The sequence below is a fragment of the Mycothermus thermophilus genome, assembly GCF_041956435.1.
Source record: "Mycothermus thermophilus strain CBS 625.91 unplaced genomic scaffold VTJ04scaffold_5, whole genome shotgun sequence".
NCBI classification, from domain to species: Eukaryota; Fungi; Ascomycota; class Sordariomycetes; order Sordariales; family Chaetomiaceae; genus Mycothermus; species Mycothermus thermophilus.
In genome coordinates this window covers 2,535,288-2,560,379 of record NW_027191431.1, presented here as the reverse complement: position 1 = coordinate 2,560,379, position 25,092 = coordinate 2,535,288, and the positions used below count along the sequence as shown (strand labels likewise).

Here is a 25,092-nt window from a genome sequence, read left to right as displayed (position 1 = left end):
GCTAGAAGGAGGGATATGAGATGTATATTCCCAAGTCACGTCTTGTACGCTGGCGAGGTAATGTAGGGAGTAAGATTTACTTCGGTATAGAGAAACATGTTTTCATTTTGTCCATCCTCCACCGCACATGGATGCAGTTATATACACCCACCCCCTTTTTCTTCATACATACATGGTACAGACATATCTCATCCCCCCCCCTTTTCCGTTTTTCCGTCTCCATCATAATTTTCTCCCCTCTCTCACCAAGAAGTAACTCTACATCAGGTACATACCAGTTTTCCCCCAAGCCACCATCTCTCGTTCCTGCCAGTATCATCATCATCCATCATCGACTTCGCTCCCTGCATCCCAAAAACTCGCTCCTCCAATCCAAGCAAAAGAAAGCAGAGGTGATACTTATTATAACCCAACCTCGAACCAATCAACCAACCAACCAACCAACCAACCAACCAACCAACCCATCTGATTGACCTCATCGAATCATGCAACAAACCCGGCACTCCAACACCCTCCCATCCCATCCTCCAATTCGACACCACAACACAACTCTCCTCGGCCCCTCCTCTTTTATTTAGCTTTCAAGATCCCAACCGAAAGCCAGAGGACGTGAATGAGCGAGCAAGATCGAGTCAAGTCCACTTAGAAAAATCCACCGACTCCACCAGCGCCTCAGCCGACGTGCTCGGTGGCCGCCCAATCATCGAGACGTCCATCACCAGGTTATCCGACGACGACGCCGTCGTGGCTGCCGACAGCATGCTCGAGCGGTGCGACTGATCTGCCGCCGCTGCCATCGCCGACGCCGAACCTGCGTTGACGCCTCCCCCACCAACAACACCACCTCCTCCTACACCAAGACCTGTCCCTGCTCCTGCCAGTCCGCTTCCTCCTCCCGGGCCGATCCCCGCCGCGCCACCTACACCACCGATGGCAGACGTAGCCTGGCCTCCCGAGCCCGCAACACCACCTCCGGGACCCGACCCCGCCCCGGACCCCGCAGCGCCGCCCGTGAAGAAGGTGGCCATCGACGACCTGCGGAGGCTGGTGAGGCTCTCACGAACCCCGAGCGCGCGTTGTGTGGGGTTTGCAGGCTCCGGGGGCACGCCCGGAGGATGAACGGTGCCACCGACGGTGGGAGGCGCGGTAGGGCCGCCGCCGGGGCCGCCGCCGACAGCAGGAACTGCGCCAGATATGCCGCCCTGGGGGCCGATCCCGGCAGCAACCGCGGCGGCCACAGCGGTAGCAGCGGGTCCTGGAGGCGCGATGGCGCCTGAGGTCGGGGGATTCGGCGAGACGCCGGTGGCGTTGGCGGTGGTGGCGGCGGCGGCGGCGTGCGTCTTGGGTCCGTAACGCGTGCGGAGGGCGTTGATCTGGCGCAGGCGCTCTCGCCACGACGAGACGTGCTCGCCGTCTTCTCTGTTGGCCCAGACGAAGGAGAAGACGGAGGCGTTGAGCGCGAGCAGGCGGACGAAGCTGGGCAGGGCTTGGAGGCTAATGATCTTGGGGTCCGCGGCGGGCGAGATCTCGGGGAAACCGGCCTGGCTCATGACGCGGACGGTGAAGAAGCGGGTGGTGCCGTCGTCGTTCGGGGTGCGGGCTTCGACAAAGGAGCGGTGAGGCGTCGGCGTGATGACGATGTAGACGTAGTTGAACTGGGACGGGAACGTGTCGAAGCGGAAGGGCAGGCCTGAGTCGTTCCACACGATGTTGACGTAGTCGTTGCCGATGTGTCGCTTCTTCATGTTACACTGCGGATCCATTTCGAGGTTGGTCGGCATTTGCGTTGTGACGTGGAACACAATCTCGGTGACACGGTCTCGCCAGCAGTAGGTGTACTTGCCGTCCAGGTCGTTGGAGCGGTCGAGACCCTGGGTGTTGAAGTTGGCCCCCTTCAATTTGGTCAAGACCCCAAGTCCTTTGAGGAACCTATGGTAGTCCGGGCTACCCGAGGTGTTGGCGAGGATCTCTGCCTCGCGGGTTTGGCCTTCCCCAATGTAGATGACGCCAACCTTGTGTCCGTCCACAGGAGAGTTGCGGTCGAAGACGCGGATGGCGCGGTCGACAAAGTCTTCATCTGGCAGTGGGATGGGCCGAATAGCTGGGTCATACAACTGGGGCATCGGGGCCAGCAGCTGCATCAGCAGGTGGCTTGGGAAAATGGTGAGGCCGCTCTGAAAGCGCCCTTCCCACGCGGCCGCGTCCGAACCGTCGGGGGCAGGGATATTGGGCGTCGGCGTGAACTCGACACGCAGCGCGTACGACGACGTGCCCGAAGGGTACCGGCGTGTGATTTCGGCCCAGGACGACCCGGTGGCCTGGCGGATCGTGAGGATGCTGTTGCCGATGATCCAACGCTTTCGTTGGATCTCGCCAAAATATTGCTCCTTGAATAGGGGGTCCTGCACCGAGTCGCTGGCGTCGGAGAAGGCGACACGCTGCATGAAGTCAAGAGTGATCTGAGCGTGCTCCTCGGTGCTTGCCGAACCGTCGACATCGGTGAACAGGTTTTTGGCGATCCAGCCGATGTGGCTTGGACGGTCCGGGAGCTTGACGGCCAGAAACCAGAAGGTGATGACGTGGTACGCGAGCGCGTATACGTACTGCGGGAGGTCATCACCAGGGCTACCACCTTGCTGATGCTGTAACTGCTGCTGCTGCTGCTGGGCGAGCGCCTCTGCGTGACTGGTTACGTTGATACCGGGCGTGGGAGGCTCAGACACGCCAGAACTGCGCATCGAAAGCTTCTTCTCACGGACATACTGCAGGTAGCGGAAGCAGATGCCGAAAACGATGCGATAATCTTCGTCGCGGAAATTGGAGTAGAGCGAGTGGAGGCGGCTAAGGCAGGCAAGGAACTCGAGGATGTGCATGGCCACAAAGGGTTGTGTGATCACCTGGGACATGCGCTGCAGGATGGGCAACAGAGACTTGCTCACCGACATGGGCAGCTCGTGGCAACACACCGACAGCGCGTGGATGCAGGTCTTAGCCGTCTTGTCCGAAATCCCGTGCATGAACGTCCTCACAATCTCATCCTCGTCCGACTTTTGGAAGTGTCGGTGGTAGCTGACGATCATGACGAGTGAGTGGAACAGGCAGTTGGCTACGTCGGTGCGGCGGAGCCCTGACGAGTGTGGGGGGTCGGAAAAGCTGTTCGTCCGGATGACCTCGCACAAGAGACGCCGCATATCCTGGATGGTGCTGATGGCGTCTCGGAAGAGTGGGTGGTTGCTCAGTTGGGTAGGGAGGTGGACGAGCACGAAACTGTACACCTCCCAGTCACATCCGTGATGGATTAAGCTGAGGAGCACCTCAAGCCATGGCTTCAAATCGAGAACGGCGGTATCATCTCCTTCATCAAGGGCCTCGACTGCCCTGTGTGAGAGCAAAATTGGGCTCGGTTGGTCCGGTGGCGTCTCCGGCAGAGCATCGGGATCTGGCAACGACCAAAGCCTCTGGCTGGGATGGAGCGTAGGCTTTGGGGTCGATGCGGATCTCAAGGGTACCCCTCCTCGCTCGCTAGTCTGTCCGTGGTTGAAGGAAACGCCACGGGAAGGGCGGCCGGCGTGGTGGTCTGGCCTCGATAACCTTGTCGGGTGTGCCGCATCCTCGGCCAGCTTACGTGCCAGGGAGGCTTCGGTCCTGTACAGGGCTGCCGCCAGCTTCTCGTTCTCTTCCAGCGTCGTGAGGAAGATGCGATGCTCAACGTCGGCGCGGAGACGGAACAACATCTTCATGGCCGTGATGCGGGCATCGGCTTCGTAGGAATTCACACGGGCGATGTGAACCAGCGACTTGTATGCCTTCACCGCCTTTGTAGCGTCTCGATTCATCATCCGGATAAATATCTGGACGAAGCCCCGAGTGACAACGTTGGAAGGACTTGGGGTTCCTCCGGGACGCGACTGGAGTTGTTGCGGAGATGGTCCGGGCTTGTGGGGGTAAACCGGGACGTTCAGAGAAGACCTGGACTGGTCCTTGGCGATAACGCCCCTGAATGCGTCCAAGATGTCGTCGAAGAGGGTTTCATCCGCTGTCGTAGCTACGTTGACCAAAAACGACACCGTCTCCCGGAGAACGACGCTGTCTTGCTCTTCTGGCAATCCGGCGAGCACCCGCCGCACTAGTGTGCCCACGGCATCCTCTGCCACGAGCTCTTCGGCGAGGCAGAGGAAATCGTACACCTCCACAATGACTTCCAGAGCTCGGACTCGTATGGGTGTTTCGCGGTTGCGGTTGAGATAGAACGAATCCAGGATAAGGCTGAGGCTATCCTCCCAGTCAACTTCAGATGGGAAGCAGGCTCTCGTGTCCTTGAAGTACTGGACGACAAGGGCGGCAGCCGAGTCCGGAAGCACGTGCTGTACTTTGGCGAGGAATCCCATGCATTGTTCGCGTTGGAGGAAGTCGGGCCCCTTTTCGTTGAGGAGCGTCTCGATACGATTGACCAAACATCTTAGTTGTGTCGTCACTGCATCCTCGAGGTCCTTCTGCTCTTTGGCAGAGGACAGAGATGATGTGGAAGATGCGTCCGAGGCCGGTGGAGGAGGCGAGGCCTTAGCGGCGCATTGAGCTGCCACGGCAAAGATGGGCGACCAATTCTCTTCAACCAAGAGGTCATTGATATTTCCCTCGCGCCCTTCGAACAGCGAGTTAATGAGCTTGAGGGTTTCTGTGGCTATCTTGGTCGAACCGCTCTTGGATACGTTGGCGAGGCCGTCGATAAGGAGCGCGAGGGGTACGGCGGGATAGCGCTTGTCAGCAGGCTTGGAGAGGAGCTTCTTCAAGACGGTGAGAGCACTCCGGACGTTGCGGACTGCATCTCTGTCCTTTTCCTTGTCTGGTGACGGGGTGAATGATTGTAATAAATCTAACAGGATCCTCACTGTCGACTGGCCGTTATGGGACCTGAAGATGATGGAAATGGTGTGCCAGGAGTCCTTTTGGAGGTTGGGGACGAGGCAATGAATGGAGCTGAGGATCTGGACGCAGTCTCTGAGCTTGCTGGTAGGGATGGCTCCAAATGTCACGATGGCCTCGATGACGTGGATGCAAGCTTTTAGGTCGTCCTCGACACTTGTGTTCATGCAGATCTCGAGCAAGGTGTCCATCAAGCCCGCGATCTCAACATCGGTGGCGAATTTGAAGTTGAACTTGATGACATCCCTGAGCAAGGCGAACAACCGGGATAGGTTCTTATCCTCGCCCGAGGACGACGCGACACCCTTGGCGCCCTTGTTAGCCCCACGCGCAGCATGTCTCCGGGCGGTCCTGGCAGCCAGATATGCACCGGAAAGCCATGAGGTTAGAAGTCGAAATATGTCGTAATAGAAGCCGGAGAGGTTTCGGCCCTGGTGAGTCAGGTCCTCGAGGGCAGCCAGCTGGAGATAAAAGTCCTCAGGCGGAGCTGGGGCGGTCAATAGGGAGAAGTACCCGTGGCGGTCGAGCTCGGTCGAAGCCGGGTACTTGATACATTCAGTAAGCAGTTCCCAGGCGACCCGGCGAACATCGGGAGGCTTTGATGGCTCAACCAAATCCTTGGCGGCGTGCCAAATATCGCGAACCTGCTCGGCGTGGTCAACATTTTGGGTATGTCGGGTAAGACTCCTGATTAGCACGTACAGGATTGAGAGGGAAATCGACGATGACGTAGCGTAAAGAATTGGCCGCGGCGACCCGCTCGCTCAGCTGTCCATTCTTCAAGTGATGGAACAGTTCGGCTTGTTCCGACGAGAGGCCGTAGGGGATAGGTGATGCTGGGCCGGCATCTGACCGGTGGGCTAGAGCCTGGGAGCCGGCGAGGGACACAAAGGGCTGTTGCAATACTGGAGGGGACTTTGCCATCTTGGAACTACCCGTCAAGCCCCTAAAGACTCCGGCGAGCCCTCCGACACTCCCTGCCTTGGGCTCCCGTGCCGGGTGGTGGTTTTGCTGGTCATCTCCTGGTGAGGTCGGCATGAGTTGCTGCTGCTGGTGGTCCTCCGAGGCCAAGTGGCCCAGGGAAACTAGCCGCCGGATCATGTTAGTGAATCTCTCTTGTCTGGGAAGTGAACAATGAAGGAGAAATCAAGATGAAAGGAAATATCGAAAAGTTAGGAAATCGGGCCAAACCCCCCACGAAAAAAACCCTGTATCGTTCCACATAGCTGGTAGGTCTACGAAGCCGTCGCCCCGGTGCAGGAACATGCAGAAACATGCAGCAGCCATATGCATGCTTTAGAGTCGGACGATCGGGTGAAAAGGGGCTAGGTTCGGCGGCGGGTTTCTGCGGCTGCCCGGGACGCAGAACATGTGTGACATGAGGCATCGAGTGCCGGGACAGGCCCGGAGGAAGTCCACGGAGGGCAGCAGATGTCCTGTGGGGAGACACAGGGCATGGGGGTGGTGGACGAGATGGAAGAGACAGAGAACTGAGACAAGTTGTGAGAGATGACTTATCACTTACACTCGGCTCAAGATGCTGGTTGCATAAACCTAATGGGCAACAATGGGCCGAGATCACGCTGAGAATTGGCGCAGAAGCGGCCCGAGAGAAGACAAAAAACCCAGCGGGTGTCGACGGGAAGCAGGTGACGGGACCGGCTAGCAGATGGCCTGGTTACAGAGACGGTGGCGTGTGTGTCTTTGGTCTGGGACGAGTGGTCCGGAACGATCCGAGAAGGACAGAAAGAAGAGAGCAAGGCAGATGCGGCAATATTCAAGCCTCAAGCCGGCCGTCCTTCTGGGGGTTAGGTAGTGTTGAAACGTTGAAACCTTGGGCGGAAATTGACACAGGGTCCGAGATCAACACGGAAGGCGACGGGGCGGCGGTGGTCCGTTTCTGCTGTCGGCGTGTGGCAGCCCCGGTCCGATGGATCCAGCCGGGCGCTGCTGCAGGAGACACAAAGACGGCTCCTCAGTCCAGTGAGAGCCCGGCGCCCCGTTCAACACAATCTTGGCCGGGATACCGTCAGGGACGAGTTTATCATTGGCGGACGTCGACCGGGTATTGACGGGAAAGGATGGCCGTTATATGACTGGGCGTGATATGGTTTCTTGAGTAGGTGGGTGGTGATAGGTGTCGGCTGATAGAGAAGCCCCCGATGGCTTCCAGGTCGACTTATCTGAGGTGGTGGACCTAGGCTTGGGATTCCCAGATGAGGCAGCTCGTCTTAGAGACGCTGAGATAATCCGTCGTCCTGGTGTACAAGAATGGCTCACGGCCGAGATGTGAAAGACGGAATGTGCATGGATGTTTTAAGCAAACAGGCAGGAATTTAAAGACGGGAGCAGCATCGCTTCAAGCCCACCTATGCAGGAGTGCGCATTCACATGAGCTGCAGGTGGCAGATGAATGAAAAATGGAGAGAGCTGCACGCACCAGGGTTGAGCTCAATGGAGGAGGGGCGGCTCGTGGACGTCTTCCGATCTCCACTTTTTTTCTCTTGCTTGCCTGGGCCTGACCAGAGACCTTGTCCGGGTCGGGAATTGAACCCCACTTTTTTTGTAAGGTGGGCCCTGATACGATGTTGGTTGCTTATCGATAAGCCGGCCCGGGCATGGCTCCTCTCTGTTTGCTTCCAGAAAGAAGCGAAACCAGCCAATAGCTCCCCTCCACCACAGCTCGGCAACCATCAACCCTTTTCTGGGTGTTTTGTTTTCTCCCTAGCTCTGGGACCTCAAGAGACGAGACTTCATCCAACATCGTCTTCCCTTCCCTCTCCGCTACTCCGATTCCAGGCATCATCTGCAATCCCAACCGACAGCAAAAACACGCCCGTCATGGCCACAAATTTGGATCACATCGCCGAGTTGCTAAACGCAACTTTGGATCCTCAGCATCACCGCAAAGGCATGTTTGTTGTTTTTGGCTAAACGAACCCCTACCCCTCGTTTACACCCGTTTCCGATATCAGCCCCGGTTTCGTACGGATTCCTCCAGAGATCCTCAATATAAGCCCGAGTTCTGTCAATGGCCACACCGATTCGATACTAACAGGTGCTCTCTGCAGCTGAGAACGCCCTCAAGGAGGAGGCCAAGAAGCCCAACTATTCCCTCTCCCTGCTCAGCATCGTCAGCACTGCTTCCCAGCCCCTCAAGACCCGGCTTTCTGCTGCTCTCGCCTTCAAGAACTTCATCCGTCATAACTATGTGGTGCGTATCACCGCATTTCATCCGACGACGTCACTCCCAAAATGCTGATGTCACGGTTAGGACGAAGAAGGGAAGTACAAGCTCCCCGAAGCCGAGGTGCAGACCATCAAGCAGGAGCTCGTCGGGCTCATGATCTCGTCCCCGCCGTCAATACAAAGCCAACTCGGCGAGGCCATCAGCATCATTGCTGACTCAGACTTTTGGGAGCGTTGGGATACCTTGGTCGCTGTACGTGCCATCCGTGGTCCCATGTGGTGTTTGCTCTCCCTGGACAAACCCCGACATCCCACTGACCCTTATCTCAGGACCTCGTCGGGCGGCTATCCAACACCGACTACAAGATTACCAATGGCGTCCTGGAGGTGGCTCACTCCATCTTCGTCCGGTGGAGGCCCCTGTTCCAGTCCAACGATCTCAACCGCGAAATCCTGCACGTCGTCGGCACCTTTGGCGAGCCGTTTATCCAACTCCTCAGCGTAAGACTCCGGGAACTCAACCCGTGTGGCGGGTGTTCAGGTGTTGACAGAAGCATTTCAGATCGCCGACCAGCAGATTGAAGCCAACAAGACCAACGAGGGGCCGCTCAAAGGATGGCTTGACACAATGAGCCTTCTCGTCCGCATCCTGTACGACCTTTGCTGCCAGGACATTCCGCCCATCATCGAGACACACCTCCAGCCCATCACGGTGCTCCTTCACAAATACCTCACCTACACGAACCCACTCTTCGACGGCGAGGAGGATGAGGCCACCCAACTCGAGACCCTCAAGTCTGACATTTGCGATGTGCTTCAGCTCTTCACCAACAAGTACGACGACGATTTCGGCCGCTACGTCCAAGAATTTACCAATAACGTCTGGACCGTGCTCTCGAGCGTTGGCCCGGAGAAGCGTTATGACAACCTCACCAGCAAGGCCTTGCAGTTCCTGACGGCTGTCGCCTCGTCTCGCCCCCATGCCGAGATCTTCAACAAGGAGGAGATCTTGAGCACCATCGTTGAGAAGGTGATCCTCCCCAACGTGGCACTTCGGGAATCCGACATTGAGATGTTCGAAGACGAGCCCATCGAGTTCATCCGCCGTGACCTCGAGGGCTCCGACACGGACTCAAGGAGGCGAGCCTCGACCGACTTCCTGAGGAAGTTGCTTGAGCACTTCGAGGCACTCGTATCGCAGGTCGTGTTCCGCTACATCAACCACTATCTCGAGGCCGGAAAGACGGATTGGAAGGCCAAGGATACGGCCGTGTACCTGTTCATCGCAATCGCTGCCAAGGGTGCCGTCACGGCTGCCCACGGTGTCAAGACGGTCAACAGCTACGTCAACGTTGTCGAGTTCTTCGAGCACAACATCGCAACGGACCTGCTCTCGGAAGCCGGCCACCCCATCTCCAAGGTTGATGCCATCAAGTACCTCTACACCTTCCGTAGCCAGCTCAACAAGCAGCAATGGGTCACGGTCATGCAACCTCTCATCCAGAACCTGGCCTCCCCCAACTACGTCGTTTACACATACGCCGCCATCGCCGTCGAGCGCGTCTTGTTTTTGACGGATGCTCAAGGTCAACACCTGTTCCCGCGTACGGATATCCAACCCTATGCCAAGGATCTCCTTGAGCACCTCTTCGCTCTCATCGAAAAGGATACTTCATCTGCCAAGCTGCAGGAGAACGAGTTCCTTATGCGCTGCATCATGAGGGTCCTGATCGTCATGAAGGATGCCATTCTTGACTGCGGCGCCGAGAGCGTCCTGAACCATCTCATCGCCATCACAAACATCATCAAGGAGAACCCCAGCAACCCCCGATTCTATTACTACCACTTCGAGGCCATCGGTGCCCTTGTCAGGTTCTGCAGCAGCTCCCCCAAGCTGGATCTGCTTGCCCGGCTGTGGACACCGTTTGCCGCCATCCTCAATGAGGACGTTTCTGGTGAGTGCCCTCTTAGCAGTCAGGTTAAACGCAGTCAAAATCACGTTTCTAACCCTTTGGCTTGCAGAATTCGTCCCCTTCGTCTTCCAGATCTTCTCTCTCCTTCTCGAGTTGAACCCGTCCAACCAGGTCCCTGGCGACTTCAAGACGCTGATCGAGGCCGTCCTGGCGCCCGGACCCTGGGAGACGCGGGGTAATGTCCCGGCCCTCGCCAGGTTCATTGCCGCAATCATCCCCAAGGCCGCCGACGAGATCAAGGGCACCAAGAAGTTGGAACCCTTCCTCGCCATCTTCCAGCGTCTCCTGGCCGGCAAGAAGACGGACCAGAGCGCCATGGACGTGCTCGAGGCCATCGTTGGCACCTTCACTGGGTGAGTAACTAGTTAGCAGGGTTTTTGTTTCGCGGCCTTTTGTTCTAACAACCTGTAGGGATGTCTTGCAAGAGTACTTCACCACCATCGTCACGCTGCTTTTCACCAAGCTGCAGCAGAACCCTACCGACTCCTTCAAGCAGCGCGTGACCCGCCTGTACCACCTCGTATCGGCACGGGCTGGCGAGGCCAAGATGGGCGCCGACTACTTCATCAGCCATGCCGAGAGCATCCAGCAGAACGTCTTCACCCCCTTCTACCTCACCATCATCCTCCCCACGACCACGCAGTTCGCGCGCCCCGTCGACCGCAAACTCGGCGTCATCTCGTACACCAAGACGCTCTGCGAGTCCAAGTCATTCGCCGAGCGCTACCAAAAGGGCTGGGGCTTCACGTGCAACAACCTGCTCGACCTGCTCAAAAACCCGCCGCGCGTCGCGGCCGGGTTCGGCGACGAGGTGGTCAACGAGGCGGACGTGGACGACATCGGCTTCGGCATCGGCTTCACGCCGCTCAACACGTGCAAGCGCGGCGCCCGCGACGATTTCCCCGAGATTGTCGAGGTGGATAAGTGGGTCGGGCAGTACCTGAAGGAGGCCAACCAGCGCCACGGCGGGTTGATTGCCAAGTTTGTGGAGGAGAGGCTGACGCCCGAGGCGAAGGCGGCCTTGGCGCCGTATTTGGCTTAAGGCAGGATGAGAACGGGGTGGTGTTTGTGGTGCTCGGCTTGTAGTATCGGCTTTTGTTGGTTGTTTGGTTGGGATATGGGGCGGGGAGGTTGGAGTGTTGGGTGCGTTTAGCGACGGGCGGGTGGTTCTTTCTGAGAGGGTAGGTAGGTTAGGGGGACAAAGTATGTGTTTGTTTCTCTGGGCGAAGGATAGAAAAGAGGAAAAACAGAGATATGGACTGGCTGATGGGTGGAAGTCTGTTTAGAGATGCTTGGTAATGTCCGAACTGCCGAGCCAATATTATTGGGCTTGGAGGGGTAGGTCATCTGGACCGTCAAAGGATGAGTGAGGAATACAGTACCTAGCTAAGCTACCTTCTCCCCAACTATGTGAGACGCTGTATGTCATTCTGAAGGTTCGTGCTATGTCGTACAATGGAGGGGATGTTGTTCCATATTATTCTACGTCCTCTGGGTTGGCTGCCTTCGACAGTTCAGGAACTGCACATGTTGGCACGTATTCTGACGAGTCTTTACATGCTGTTTCCCCCTTCCATGGTCTACTACAGGATGTGACAGCCGGAGATTCGCGTATTACGGAGATAAATATGAGATTATTTGACCTTGAAAAGCAAAAGAATAAGTAATCAAAGGAAGTAAAATAGTGGTGGCAGCGTGTGAGGACTCTCGGCCCTCGCTAGGTTAAACCAACCTGGAAGTCGACTTTGTCCTGTCACTGCATCTTTTCCACCTGTCTTCGTCTGAGTTTACTCAACTACCCCAACCCCGCCACCAACAAACAACACAGCCTTAGTATCCACCTTTCTACTCTTTGGTAGTATCTGAGAATACTTTGCTCCCGTCTCTATCCCACCACCTCCCCGGGCAGTCTGCTTGTCTGATTCGTAGTGGTATGGGGAAGGATTATGAATAATACACCATACAGTGCTTCCTTAACTCCGTTTCTACTTGTAGAGACACAAAAACAGCTAGGGGGTTGGTGTTTGACATTGAGTAGGTAAATCTGAAATAGGTGCCCCATCCACGGCATGGAGAGTCAAGGAGCTAGGTAACTACCTCCCCGCTACCAGGGAGGAAGTTGTACATACATAGATACGTACATCCAAGAGCCTGTACGGAGTATGAGGGTATGAGGAGACGGTAGTGAAGGAAGACTTTAGTCTCTTCCTCCTCTCTCGCCACCACAACTCCACCTACGGTGGAGGTAATCGTTCTTCTTTTGCATTTTGGCCAGTCAGAAGATTGGATGGTTGACAATTCATGCCCCGATTTAACAAGGGAGGTACTAACTAACTTTTGTGTATATATGTGTTGGAGGGATCATCCAGGCTGGGGGCTGCTCAAACGGTTTTCTTCAATCTCATTCTCGTGCGTAGGCAATTACGGTGAGACCGCATTGGATGAGATGGTGGTATTGATGATGGTGATGGGGAGGTAGGTAAGTTTTGTTCGTTTGAATCGTTATGCCGGATTCATTCCGAGATACACAAGAACGAAGGTCGGGGAGGTACTCGGATGGGTGTGGGATTCGGGATTCGGTATTTGGGACTGTGAGGGTTCGAGGGTTTTGGCGACTTGCCACGCATGTACATCCCGTACTGGTTATGATGAAATTGTTGTTTTGTGATGTGGCCCCTCCGGTCTGCCCGCTTTGACGGAAACGAAACCCGGGAAAATGGATGTGTTTTTTCAAATACCCAGGCATTATTCAGTACCTCCCCGGACACGGTAGCCTAGTGAGGTATGAACAAGGTTGCCTGATTCTCTTAATGTCTTTTTACTGCTAGTTACCCTCAACTTGACATGAATAAGCAGTGGGAGAGGGTCGAGGGCGTGAGGCTCATCAGTCAACGAGCACCATGGATGTACGTCCATACTTCGTTCGCATGTACGGTACATAGGCCCCTACCATACCTATGGAGTCAAGATTTCACAGCTCTACCAAGTCAACCCACATGCTCCAGAGCTGCGCCCCCAACTTATTTTGGGGGGGGGGGGTGGGGGTCGGTGGAGAGGAACATCTCCATACAGGAAGGGCCCCATCTCAACCGCGGGGTTGAGGAGCAGGGGACAGCAAGGGGTCTTCTGGGTATCGGAGATGGGCAGAGCAAGGTGGTGATCGGTGAAGTCGAAGGGGGTTGTTTGGAGGTTGCAGTAGTAGGAGTTACACTAACTCACCCAAGAGCCCATGATCTGGAGTAGAATACATGGTGCGCTGATCCAGTGATGTTGACTTTTTTGCCGTTTGCGTTACGCGGAGCGGAGAGAGTTCCGTGCGATTAGGTCGGCCTCTCCACCTTTCATCTCTCTCCCCGTTAGGTAGGTTTTGACATTGTCCTAGCCTGGGCTGTGCCCCGTACTCCGTCGGATTTGGACTTTAGACTTCATTAAACAAGGCCCACCGCCCGAAGAAATTCCTATCGCTAGCTAGCTGGCTCGATCTTCTGTAGACAGACAGAAGGTCGAGACCTGACTGTGTGCCTGGATCTTGAATCCACGATGTTCCACGCAGCTAAGGCAGGTACCTAAGATCCCTTGGTAGGCAACTATCGGAGCGATCCATCCATCCATCCATCCGTCCGGGTTCCTGAACCATGGTCTTGGACATGGGGACGGGGATGTAACCTGACAACAAGACATTGCGTGCTACTCCGTCTGTGAAGAACAGATGGGGAGGCAAAATGTACGTCGGCGGAAGATGCCGTCCACAGCCTTGCCTCGCTTCACTTCACTTCACCTCGACATCCCAATCCCCGAGTCAGCGCGCGCGGACGTCGGAGATCAATCAGCCTCAACAAAGAAAAAGCCGTTAGTCGCTTGAGAGCAACTCCCATAAAAGCAGTCTTACGGAGTGGACTTCGTAACAGGGTGATTAGATCACTTGGCCTTTTTACCTGATATTGTGTTGCTGCTAGTGTTCATGCCCCTGATATCAACATGACTCGAAAACATAGCGGGAGCGCACGAGTCAGTGTGCTCTGTACTCAACCTCAGGACGGACGGGCCGTTTTGGGTAAGCTGCTCGCCAGCTGAGGTTTCGTTTGATCATGCTGCAGTGGTGTTTTTTGGGGGGGATGGTGATACTCATCTCAACAACGTTGAGCATCACGACATCACAGTGGAGGTCAGAGATGAGGCTCAAGCTGTCGTGGGATGAGAACCCCCACTGATGACACTGAGTGGGAGGATATCCACTTACTTACCCACGGTGAAGGAGGCGGGCATGTGAAAAACTGGGGCTCACTCCGCCATCATTCGTTGTTGGTGGATGTGGCCCAGTGCTTCTAGGTTAACTACCTACTTACTCAAGACTTGGCTCAGGGACATAACTCCTGGGCAAAACACCGAGAAAACGGCCCGGTCAACCTTGCTTGGCTCGTCTCGTCTCGGGCACGATTTGCCAGATTTTTCTGTCAGGGCTTGTTGGATTTGGTGATTGCTTGCGAGCGCACAAGCACTGTCCGCGCGCTTGGGTCAGCCTAACGCTCAACCATCGGCGATTTTTTCTCGCCGCACTAACATGTTTTAGCCGTCGATAGTGCTGGGTTAGAGCCCGAACAGGCGGGACGCGCTAGGATCTGAGGATGTCGAGCGAGCGCGAGCTGAAGTGAAGAAAGCGTTGTTTCGCGTGTCCAAACTATGTGGGTACATACTCTAGGCGCAGCGTCCATCCCCATGGGAACTGTTGACAGAAGGAGGCTCTGCTGGGGAGATGTTAGGTCAATCCTGCCCTGATACCTAGGTATGTATGTACGTACGGAGTTCATGCATGTACAGGACGTATACAGTACACCATGGGCGACCTTTTTCTTCATACCTGGCTCAGCGTCCCACCATCTACAGTGAACAGCTGACAGTGTGGAGGAAGGAGGAGGCAGCCGGTCAACAGGTACTACTCCATAACCATGCAAACTTCCATGCCCCCACCATCCCATTCACAATGGGACCAGCCATCACTTGACACCAAGACCGAGATGGCCGAAGCCATTCACCTAGGTATTCGGTTTGACCGCGCAAGTGGCGAGCGCTAAGGCGCTGAGTTAACCGCGGCAGCTGGCACCATTCAGCGCGCGCACACACATGGAAGTTTGGAAGAAAAAAAAAGTTTTGTCGTTCAACTCATAGTGTCTAAGTTAGTACACTACACCGTAGTTTGGGAGCGTGTGCCCTGGAGATCTCCTGATCCATGCCAACGGTCCCGGCACGAGCGCGGCGTGGTTGATGTTGCGCAGCACTATTCACTAGCGTGTGGCACTGACGGTGATGTTGCCAGCGAATTGGGCCGAGCGGGCCGACGATCGATCGTGTACCACTATTAGTTATAGCATAGGACAGAGTTGGAATATCTAAGGTGTATGGGAGGACGACCATTGCTAAAATACAGTTGTGTTTAACAGCAGGGGAAACAACAAAATATCGTGGGATTTCCTCCCGCTGATTTTTGATAACTGGTTACTTATGTCTTTGTCAGCGTTTCGGATCACCGTCATCGTTCCGTCAGATGGTAGCAGGATCGCTGCGGATGTCACCTCCGGAATCTCACCAGCATCCTGGCACAGGGATCTATGGCCCATTTACGGTGTAGCGTCAGTGCAGCGTAGGAATCTTCGGTCTCTTCCGCTCGGCAAGCGATCGAAAATATCTGTCAAGAAAACCGGGAAACCAAGCCCTGGAAGGAGACGTTTGGCGAGCGAACGAGATGGTGGTGACGAGCACGTGGTAATGAGGCGAACAATCCTACACCAAAACCATCCCTCCACAAAAAAGCCGACCGTTGCGGCGCAAGGGTGAGTGTGAGGCGAGAAGCAAAAAAAGACGCCCCGCAGAACGGCCGATACCGTCCGTCTCGCCGAATACTTGTGCCTTGCAGGCGCAGAAGGGAGGTGGCGAGTGTTGTGCCAGGGGGGTTGATGAGAGTGAGAGTGAGCTTAGGTAAGCATTGTGGAAAAGTGAGATGGCGAGTTGTTGTACTACAGTCGCGCGCCGTCCCTGCAACATTCCGTTGAGGTGATCTTGTCATGGACATGAGTCAGGACCGAAGGGCCTCGAGTCCGTTAGAGATCGCTTGGCTCTCTTGTCATCCAAAGGTCGGTATGCCAGGTGGTAGGAGAAGGACGCCAGGTGAGGTGGTTATTGAGTGTTTGATATTATCCATATTCGGGTCCTTGCCGTCTTAAGAAGGTGGTCGGTTTGTGATAGAGTAATACTTCATACTTCAACTAGATGGCCGTCACAACTGCAGCCGGGTGAAGGACTCAAAATGCGCGGCAGTCGCACGACGCCCAATGCGCAGATGTATCACGCATGTTTGGGCCCTTCATCTAGGTATGACAGAGAGATGCCTGCATTGCCCGACCGTACACGACGCTATTCTTCATTGTCCTTGCAGATTCCAAGTTGGATTTCTTGCAGACCGCCGCATCATGTGGCGCTGAAGCCACATGGATACCGATACATACCGATGCTTAGGTGTGGCCGGAAGCGGACGAGTCGGGCCCCGTGCCGCTGCACCTCAACAGTACCCGCTGTAAACCCGGGTCTTGATGACGAACAACTGGTCCTGCATAGGTTCTCACGCTTCGGATGCATGACCGACAGCGAAGTTTGGAGGAACTACTCATAGTGTTACTGGTTCTCGCTGCCCGAACCCGCAGGGCCTGCATGGAACGCATCCCGCTTCGAAGCGTTGCATGCCGCTGAGGACATTGCAGGGAGCAGTAGAAGTACGGTCGAAAACGTGGCTGGGCAGGACGAGAGGACGGCATTGTGCTGAGACCGCATCCCACTCATTGCGTGTTTGTTGCTTGAACTCTTGAGACAGCGAGTTTGTTCGGACATACATAGGTGCATCCTCACCGCAATCCTGCAGAGCGCCCATTCAAGCAGGTTATCGAGGCCATAGTTGCGACGTGGACGCAAACGCGAGTTGATTCCGATATCATTGTGCCGGCATTTAATTCGGACGATGCACTGGATTTCCTTCCGGCCATCTATTTGGACTTAAGACTGATGAGAAGAGGTTGAACCATCAGTCTGACGGTGGCCGTTTGTCTTGGAAGGTGTCAAAAGTGTGTGGCCGAGTCACACACGTCCGACACCGGAAAGTTTGGTTGGCATAGTATGGACATGTACTTGGGTCGTCTTCCTCGTCTCGTCGAGGTCGTGTTACCCACACCATTTTTTGGAGGGTTGCTCTGCATCGTGACTATGCGGTCAGCCTGTACAACGTGGAGAACCCGCAGATATCGAACGTTCACCGTTGCCTGTCGCCATCAAGGCTGTGGCGGGGAGATGCGCTGATTGCTGATAGAACCAATTGTGACCTGTCTTCTTCCCATCTTGTGTGGCGGTTGTGTTGTGCTGAGGCAACATCACCGTTGCGGTGTTCGCCTTCTGATGCAATTTGCCTCTCTGGCGGTCGGCTTGGCCTTGGGACTGTTCTTGTTTTAGCTCGTTGCTTCGCGTCTTTGGTGTCGACAGCTGTCCAATCACCCCCAAGACGCAGGTTCTGAGGTCCGTGCTCCCTGCAGACAAACCACATGGTTTTTGACTAGGGGGGATTCCCAGGTTCGACCAAGCCGGCCAAAGGCAGACGGCGACCTGCAGCAGCCAGCGAACGGCATTTAGCAACGGCAGTGTGGGCATGTTTTCTTTCCCCTCCCACATCGACTCGGACTTGGATTTGCTCACTCTTTGAACGGGACGTTTCCGACGCAAGCGAAGGGCACTTCTGGTGTCAACAAGCTGCAAAGAAGAACGGAATGATGCCATTACCGTTACAGCGCTGCACTGTTGTGTTGTTGTTGGCGTGGGGGCTCGCTTCTGCATGTCCCGTCAAGATCCCCTTTTCACATTCCTGGGGGAAGATTCCGGAGCCGCACCTCAGGCGGGGCGCAAGAACGGACAGGGTCGCAGTGCAACGGCCATCTTGCACCGGCAGCTTTGAATGCTCTGGAAAGGTCGTGCCAGACAAGTTCATCGTCGTCCGGCAGAAGCTTTGACAACATAGTAGGTGAGATGCATTCCTCGAAGCTAGAAGCCTCAAAGCTTCAAGATGTTGTCACGTATTCGCTCTCGCCTATCCGTCCCTCATCCAGGCAACTCTGAGGCAAACGGATGCGTTCGTGAGCAGCCGACAGGTGCTCATCCGCCAAACGCACGGGTGACCGCCTTCTCCAGGACGGGTTTAGCCCGAGCCTCCATCCCCACCGATCCACCCGACGGGCCTGAGCAGCGAAAAAAGCCCCACCCCGACGACGACGTCCGCGGGCGATTGAGCCGGGGGGATGCGGGATTGGCCTTCTTCATCAGGGCTTGTCGAAGATCCAAAAGCACAAGCAGACTGTTTGACAGCTTCAGCCCTGGTCTTCCTGAGCCGCTGTCAATGGTGGCATGCGTGGCATTCGGCGTCAGGTCGATACGGTCCGTGCTGGGACGTCGCCGAGGACTCCAGGATGGCTGGGCTGGGAATTGGCCAAGGCCGGCTTCATCGGATCTAGACCTTGTGTTGTTGGTGTTGTTCTCTGGCAACTTGTCGCGATAGGTACCGCGCGAGGACAGTTGTGTTGATGAACAGCAAGAGCGTCACGTCTGGGGTACATTAAGTCAATGCAGGCACAGCTGGAGATGCTGATCACTCTCCCGTTTCTCCAAGGACTGATGGGGAAAAAAAGCAAGCCGATACGACTGAAAGGAAGTCCGTGAGATGCAATGGGCGTTTCACCTCTCTGTTCACCTTGTCTGGTGGGTGTTTCTCTGCAACGACCTGGAAGTCCCCGTGGTCCCCGCCAAGTCCCGTCGATCAGCTGCGCTTGAGGAAAGAAGAGTGGGTCTCTCACCTTTCTCTTTCCCCACTCCTTTCCACTCTTAGCCTTGGCGCCCTGATCCCGGTTCCACCTCCCCTGTCGCTACTGCCACCATCTTTGGTTTGGGCCTGGTGGGTCGTTGTGGTACGTACCTCCGCCGAGACCGCAGGCCCCTGCTCGGCCCCAGTCCGCTCCATCTTCTCTGCTGCTTCGGGAAACCTTCATTAATCTCGCCCCACGCCTTTCCGTGTCGATGATCTGCTAGCCCGGGTTGGCTTTTCACTTTTGGGAGCAGCACCTCCCATTCGACTTCCTTTCTTCCCTTCCGCTCCGGATTTTCGGGACTTTCAGACTTGGATTCTCTCCCATCCACGTGTTTTGCGTTTCGTCTTATTCCGTGGAGGTTTCTTTGGTACTGATTTGCACTGGGAGGTTTGTTGTCGCTTTCATTGTTTTGTGCTTGACAGAGCATCCTCAGAAGCATAATCGTCTACTCGTGCCCTGGACTTGGACCCCGACTCGATAGCGATAACGTTGTTGCCGAGATCCACACTTTCATTTACCCCTTTCGATTGACGATTCCCGAACGAGGGCGACCACGATACCGACCATCGACAACACTTCTCCGCCTGCGAGCCGTACTCACCTTCGATATGCGTCCCTATTAATGGCTAATACCCTTGATTCCCGTCCTCGACCAGCCCCTCTCACCGGGCTGCCACCACGTCCCGCCATGGCTTTCGACAGGAGAGGCAGCTTGCCGACAACAATGCCGGTGCAGTCCATGGAGGGATATCTCAGTATACCTCCTGATCGAGGCACCATTATTGGAAAATCCACGTGGAAGGTGTGTTTAGGAGCGCCATTGGATTTGCAAAACCTGGACAAACGCTGACAGGTCTGCGTAGACACGGTTTGTTTGTGTTGGAAGCGCATACAGAGACTACCAACCGCCTCCGACTCCCGCGACTCCCGGGATGCCCGGCACTCCTGCAAGCCGTGTGCCGTCCAACCGCATCTCGACTCCCCTCTCAAGAACGCCGTCTCAAGGCTTCTTCCTGTCCATCTACAAACAGAGGGTGAGTCGACTGAAGAAACGGGTTGACGCTGAGCACGTAGCCTTACCATCCGATTCACCACAGAGCGACACCGAAGTACTGCAGCAGTATCCCCTCAGCCTGATTTCCGATTGCCAGCTCCAGATGCTCTCTCATCGAAAGCAGGGCCCCGCGCTCCCGACCATGGTTATCACGGTCTTGCCAGACCCGCAGGCAGAGAAGGCCCGGAAGCGGCGCTCGAGCAGGACAGCCGGTTTCGCGACCCCGAAGGATGTTGGACCAACCACGCTTCTCTTTCGCCCTGCCGATGAGCATCCCACCCTGAACGATTGGGTCCGCTTCATTCAGCAGCTGATCCAGCCCCATCTCCCAGAGAGGTCATTCACGAACCCTCTGACGCCCTTGACGCCCAGCTTCATCGATCCGTTTTCGCTGAGACCGAGGGAGCTTTCGGATCTGTCCGCGCGGCCAAGCAGCGGCCATGGGTCACGAGCTGGCTTTTCCGCCAAGAGCTCTACCCAGACTTATTCCAGCCGTGAAAGACCTCTGACGTTCTCCGATGCTCCTAGCCTGCGTTCGAAGAGGAGTGATCTTTCATCGCAAACCAGCATGAACCAGCAGCAGTCCGGTGGCTTCCACGGCTTTCCGGGTATCCTCCCAGCAGATCTCCCGTCTCCTGCGACTACGATTGGGGATTATCATGGGGAGTTCATTGAAGGCTGGACCGTGGCGCAGGGCAGGTCGTCGGCCCTGAGTTCTCCGATGCGGGCTCGCGATGGCAGTGTTAGCTCGCAGACGCAGGCGCAGATTCCGGCGGTCTCAGACCTGGCGCCAGCGCCGGCTCCCGCGCCCCGCGAGACCATCCTGGACAGGGCCTTCCAGCTCCGCTGTATTCCCGGTGCGGATAAGGAGATTCCGGGGGAGGACAAATTAAGTTCGCTCGCTCGGTTCGAGGCGCTCATGAAAGAAATGGATGAGAAGAGGAAGCAGCGGGAGGCGGAGGAGGCCAAGACAAAGTCGGAAACTGCTGCTGCCTCAATGACATCAAACTCGGAACCGAAGAGCGCCTTTGAGGTCGACTCTTCATCAGAATCCGACGATTCGGATTCAGACGACGACAGCGAAAACTTCGCCAATGAGGCTGATATGGATGACAGGTTCTCGTCAACCTCAACTCAGCGGCCCTTGGACTACATCTCAGGGAGATATGAGCCAGTACCGCGGACTCCGGCCTCCCCGCGCGTTCAATCTCCACGGGCGCCACCAATTTACAACCACGAGGCATTCATGGCACTGTCCAGTAATGAGTTCGCTCCAGCTCCTCGGCCTCAAACGGGCTACGCCAAAACACGAAGCAGGCCAAGCATGTCTCCGCGGACGCACAGCCAGCCTCAGCTCCAGCCCCTGATACCCTCCTCCAACCCCCTTGACACACCGCGGAACCCTGAAGCCGTCACCGGGTTCAGCTTCACCCCGGGCTCTCCCTCCGCCGTCCACCGCCCCACGCACGAGAAGCGCTTGTCGACCTCGAGCTCTAAGCGCCTCAGTTTCTCCGAGTTTACCCGCCGCCTGAGCACCACGAGCAGTCTGCTCGCCATGCACACCAACGCTGCCGCTGCCGGGTCCGCCAGCCGCCGCACCAGCTACTGCGCCGATCCCGACCACTATCAGGCACCGCAATCTCCTCCTCAGCATCTGCATCACCTCCATCCTAGGGCGACCCAGTCGCCGAGGTCGCCGCCGCCGATGCCGGAACGGGATCGGTGCGTTTGGCGAGGGAGCATGGGCGTGTTTGGAGCGGGAGAGGGCGGGTTTGTTTGAATGACTTTTTGCACGCTCACATGTGGGGAGGTGATGGCCGGGGTGGGGGTTGGACGTGTCTTTGCATGCCTTCACCCCTTCACCGTTTCCAGATTACCCGCTTCTCGTGTCACATCTTTCGAGATTTACGTTTTCCCATTTTCTATTTCGTTTTTCTTCCGCCAACGGGATGACTCTTCCTTTCGGAATATGAAGACACCATCATCACAGCATCATCGACCGGCGTTTTTGTGTTTGTGTTGTTTATCATCATAGGACCTTTTACTACGTACTGTTACTACTACTACTTTTCTACCATTTGCTTCTGTTACGCACGGGAGAGAAAGAATCCATGGGACCGGAGCATCTTGGGCGTTTTTATTTCGTTTTCACATGTTTGTTCATTTGTTGATTCTTGATGTATTCTCGGTTGGGATGGGAGGATGGATTGGGAACCTATTTTGAGCATTTGATGGACTGGACGGATCGGATGGGCCGGACGGACGGACGGATGGGTGGATGGATGGACCGGACCGTGGGAAGGGACGGGAGGAAGGTTGGGTTGGAGGCGCTGGGGCGCTGGGGTCGGGGATGGGAGATGGGGGATGGCGCGGAGAGATGAGGGATATGAGATGGTCTAGGTCAGGTCTCTAAGGCATATTGTCCATGTATGTATTCACCTTATGTATATGTATGGATTTTAACTTGTACACACACACGCATCTATTCTTGGGAAGTTGATGTTGGGCAACTCTCCCATACTTTTCGTCCAAAGGTGTCTAGGTTTGTCCAGGGGGGTTCAGTCTCGTGCCAGTTCACTGGTAGGTACCCTTGACGATATATACCCACGCATAGGTTAGGTATACATACATGCATGTGCTCTGGTCCCCAAGTCTTGAGCAGTTTCAAAAGCACGTGCGTAGCAAAGCAGCGCTGCATGATTCAAGTATCCTTTCTACAACTCCACCAACGCCTCCCGACCACCACACAGGACAGCCCGTCTACCTACCGTCGCCAACGCGCACATCCTCCCAGCTATTTCCTCACGGCCAACCACCCCCTCACCAAAGCCTGCTGCTCCTGCTTCTCCCTTTGCTCCTGTTTCTCCCTCTCCTCCACCTCCACCATGCCAGGAAACTCCCTGAACTCGTACCCCACCCACGGGAGCAGCTTCTCGGGCCTCTCCAACTCATCCTGCTCCTCCTGCTCCTTGGAGGACATATTCTTCTGCTTGAGGATCTTGGCCCAGGGTTTCGGGTAGATCCTGTCTTTGCAGATTTTCCCGTGCTTGTTATTCTTCTCCTTCGTCTGGCCATTGACACCTGCCTTTCCACTATCACCGGCTGCTCCCCCTCCTCCTCCTTCGCCGGTAGTACTGTCTGAGCTGGCATCCAGGGAAAGGTTGACATCGTCTTCGTCGTCGTCGTCGGAGGTGGGAAATTCGAGACTGCAGATGCGCCCGTACCGCGGGGCGAGGGGGACGTTGTTGATGGAGCGGTCGACGTAGATCTGGATGGGCGGGGGCCGGAGATGGAGGGTGGACCAGTTGGTTCCCCAAAACCAGGGGTGCTGTTTTACCTCTTGGGCGCCGCGGCGGCCGAGGCGGCAGCTACAGTGGGCGGTGAGTCTGTGAGGGAGAAAAGGGGATTAGCCAGGGCGTGGGTTGACGGGGTGGATAGTTATGGAAGGCGGGAGGAAATACCTCAGAATCAGGTCCTTAATGTGAGAGAAGCGGCTCCCGGGCTGGTGGTACATGTGGCGTTGCTCCCACAAGCGCGCTTTGTGGTTGATTTCCTCGTTGCTGTAGCCGGGGAAGAGGGGTTGGCCGTAGACGCAGTTGTGACTGGATGAGCAGTGGTTAGTTAGGGTTTTTGGGATGGGGTTGGAGGACATACATTATGACGCCGAGGGACCACTAGTCGACTTCGAATGAATACGGCCCCTGGCGCAGAACTTCAGGGGCAATGAATCCCGGCGTTCCTAGGCGCGAGCTTGCGTGGAAGTCACCATTGACCATACGAGGTTTAGGCTGCGGCGGTTCGGGGAACTTGGTGCCCTTCCCCAAGCGAGCTCGCCTGAGGAGCTCGCAATAATACTTTTTGTTGTGGATGGCGCGCTGGCTTTTAGCGAAGCCAAAGTCAGCAATCTTGACATGGCCGTCGGCAGCGATGAGGATGTTGTCGGGCTTGAGATCGCGGTGCATGTAGCCCATCTTGTGAAGGGCCTCGAGACCCAGAGTGATCTCTGCCGCATAGAATGCCGTGACCCTCTCAGATAGTTGCTTGTGGTTCTCGAGAAGCTTGCCCAGATCACCTCCGGGGAAGTAGTCCATGACCAAATACAGACGGTGAGCGTCCTGGAAGGCGGCGCGCAGCTTGACCAGCCATTTGCCGTCGGACTCGGCCATGACGTCGCGCTCGGCGCGGGCGAAGGCGTAGTGCTTCTCGGGCTGGGAGGTCCAGTAGGTGGCGGGTTCTTTGGGGATACATTTGATGGCGTAGAAGCGGTGGTCAGATATCTCGTGCACCAGGATCACGTCGCCAAGAGAGCTGTGGTTGATTTCCTTCAAGGGGATGTAATTGTCGCGACATTTCCGAGTCCTCAGCGCGCGGAGGTGTTTGTCGGCGCAACGGCTTGTTTCGGACCAGCAAGTGTAGGAGGTGGCTTTGCGGGCGAAGACTCGGACTCCTTCATTCAGGTCGGCCTCCCTAGCTTCTGTGTTAGTACATCGTACTACGAAGGGACTCGGACTTGTCTAGGATAGTTACTGGTCACGGCACTGCTTGATGAGAGAGAACCCCCTGTCAAAGAAGTCTCGAGTGCGGAGGTCGCAGAGCTGGGCGCGGATCCGGGTGCTATGGGGGTAGATGGACGGGCGCCGGCGGCCGATGAGTAAGGGGAAGTGTGGCATCGCTGAGGTACTCCGTAGGTTGGAATGGAAACGCTGGGGTTTGTGGATATTAGAAAAAAAATAGGGATGTTGGCTATCAATGATGCCTCAACATAGCGCTGTTTGGGATACGCTTCTAGGTTTGGACGGAACTTGGTCAAGATGTTGGATGAGGAGTTGAAGGTCCTCGGCCTGCTCCATGTTGGCGATGGTGAGATTGGTCATGTCCCTGAGATGGCTGTTGCCTTTACTAACGCCGAGGAAACAAGAGCAGGAGCAAACATGTTCGAGTACAGAGTATCTGACCTACAAAACGGTCCGGTGCTTCCTCAAAGAGCGAGTCCAAGCTTGACATGTCCCGCTACCTTATACAGCATCCATCTTCGGGTCCTGAGGTCTCGTCGACCTGACCA

The 25,092-nt window shown here is 55.9% G+C and overlaps 7 protein-coding genes across 7 annotated transcripts; 4 read left to right on the top strand and 3 right to left on the bottom strand.

Moving 5' to 3' along the window:
- Nucleotides 1–632: 632 nt before the first annotated feature.
- VTJ04DRAFT_7993 (uncharacterized protein) lies at nucleotides 633–6,024 on the bottom strand (the record flags this gene model as incomplete). Its single annotated transcript, XM_069366380.1, has 2 exons — nucleotides 633–5,567; nucleotides 5,626–6,024. 2 exons carry the CDS (start codon nucleotides 6,022–6,024, stop codon nucleotides 633–635), a joined length of 5,334 nt encoding a protein of 1,777 aa, XP_069217321.1.
- Nucleotides 6,025–7,764: 1,740 nt separating this feature from the next.
- VTJ04DRAFT_7992 (uncharacterized protein) lies at nucleotides 7,765–11,127 on the top strand (the record flags this gene model as incomplete). Its single annotated transcript, XM_069366379.1, has 7 exons — nucleotides 7,765–7,834; nucleotides 7,995–8,137; nucleotides 8,198–8,365; nucleotides 8,443–8,613; nucleotides 8,675–10,067; nucleotides 10,135–10,438; nucleotides 10,497–11,127. 7 exons carry the CDS (start codon nucleotides 7,765–7,767, stop codon nucleotides 11,125–11,127), a joined length of 2,880 nt encoding a protein of 959 aa, XP_069217320.1.
- Nucleotides 11,128–11,234: 107 nt separating this feature from the next.
- Nucleotides 11,235–11,561, bottom strand: VTJ04DRAFT_7991 (uncharacterized protein; the record flags this gene model as incomplete). Its single annotated transcript, XM_069366378.1, has 2 exons — nucleotides 11,235–11,467; nucleotides 11,540–11,561. The coding sequence occupies 2 exons, from the start codon at nucleotides 11,559–11,561 to the stop codon at nucleotides 11,235–11,237; spliced, it is 255 nt and encodes an 84-aa protein (XP_069217319.1).
- A 6,949-nt stretch (nucleotides 11,562–18,510) lies between these two features.
- On the top strand, nucleotides 18,511–19,599 carry VTJ04DRAFT_7990 (uncharacterized protein; the record flags this gene model as incomplete). The annotated part of the gene is made up of 2 exons (XM_069366377.1): nucleotides 18,511–18,548; nucleotides 19,410–19,599. 2 exons carry the CDS (start codon nucleotides 18,511–18,513, stop codon nucleotides 19,597–19,599), a joined length of 228 nt encoding a protein of 75 aa, XP_069217318.1.
- A 65-nt stretch (nucleotides 19,600–19,664) lies between these two features.
- On the top strand, nucleotides 19,665–21,810 carry VTJ04DRAFT_7989 (uncharacterized protein; the record flags this gene model as incomplete). The annotated part of the gene is made up of 3 exons (XM_069366375.1): nucleotides 19,665–19,778; nucleotides 19,840–20,010; nucleotides 20,074–21,810. The coding sequence occupies 3 exons, from the start codon at nucleotides 19,665–19,667 to the stop codon at nucleotides 21,808–21,810; spliced, it is 2,022 nt and encodes a 673-aa protein (XP_069217317.1).
- A 33-nt stretch (nucleotides 21,811–21,843) lies between these two features.
- On the top strand, nucleotides 21,844–22,065 carry VTJ04DRAFT_7988 (uncharacterized protein; the record flags this gene model as incomplete). Its single annotated transcript, XM_069366374.1, has 1 exon — nucleotides 21,844–22,065. One exon carries the CDS (start codon nucleotides 21,844–21,846, stop codon nucleotides 22,063–22,065), a length of 222 nt encoding a protein of 73 aa, XP_069217316.1.
- Nucleotides 22,066–22,117: 52 nt separating this feature from the next.
- On the bottom strand, nucleotides 22,118–24,700 carry VTJ04DRAFT_7987 (uncharacterized protein; the record flags this gene model as incomplete). The annotated part of the gene is made up of 6 exons (XM_069366373.1): nucleotides 22,118–22,426; nucleotides 22,855–23,416; nucleotides 23,492–23,632; nucleotides 23,685–23,704; nucleotides 23,804–24,497; nucleotides 24,558–24,700. 6 exons carry the CDS (start codon nucleotides 24,698–24,700, stop codon nucleotides 22,118–22,120), a joined length of 1,869 nt encoding a protein of 622 aa, XP_069217315.1.
- Nucleotides 24,701–25,092: the final 392 nt, after the last annotated feature.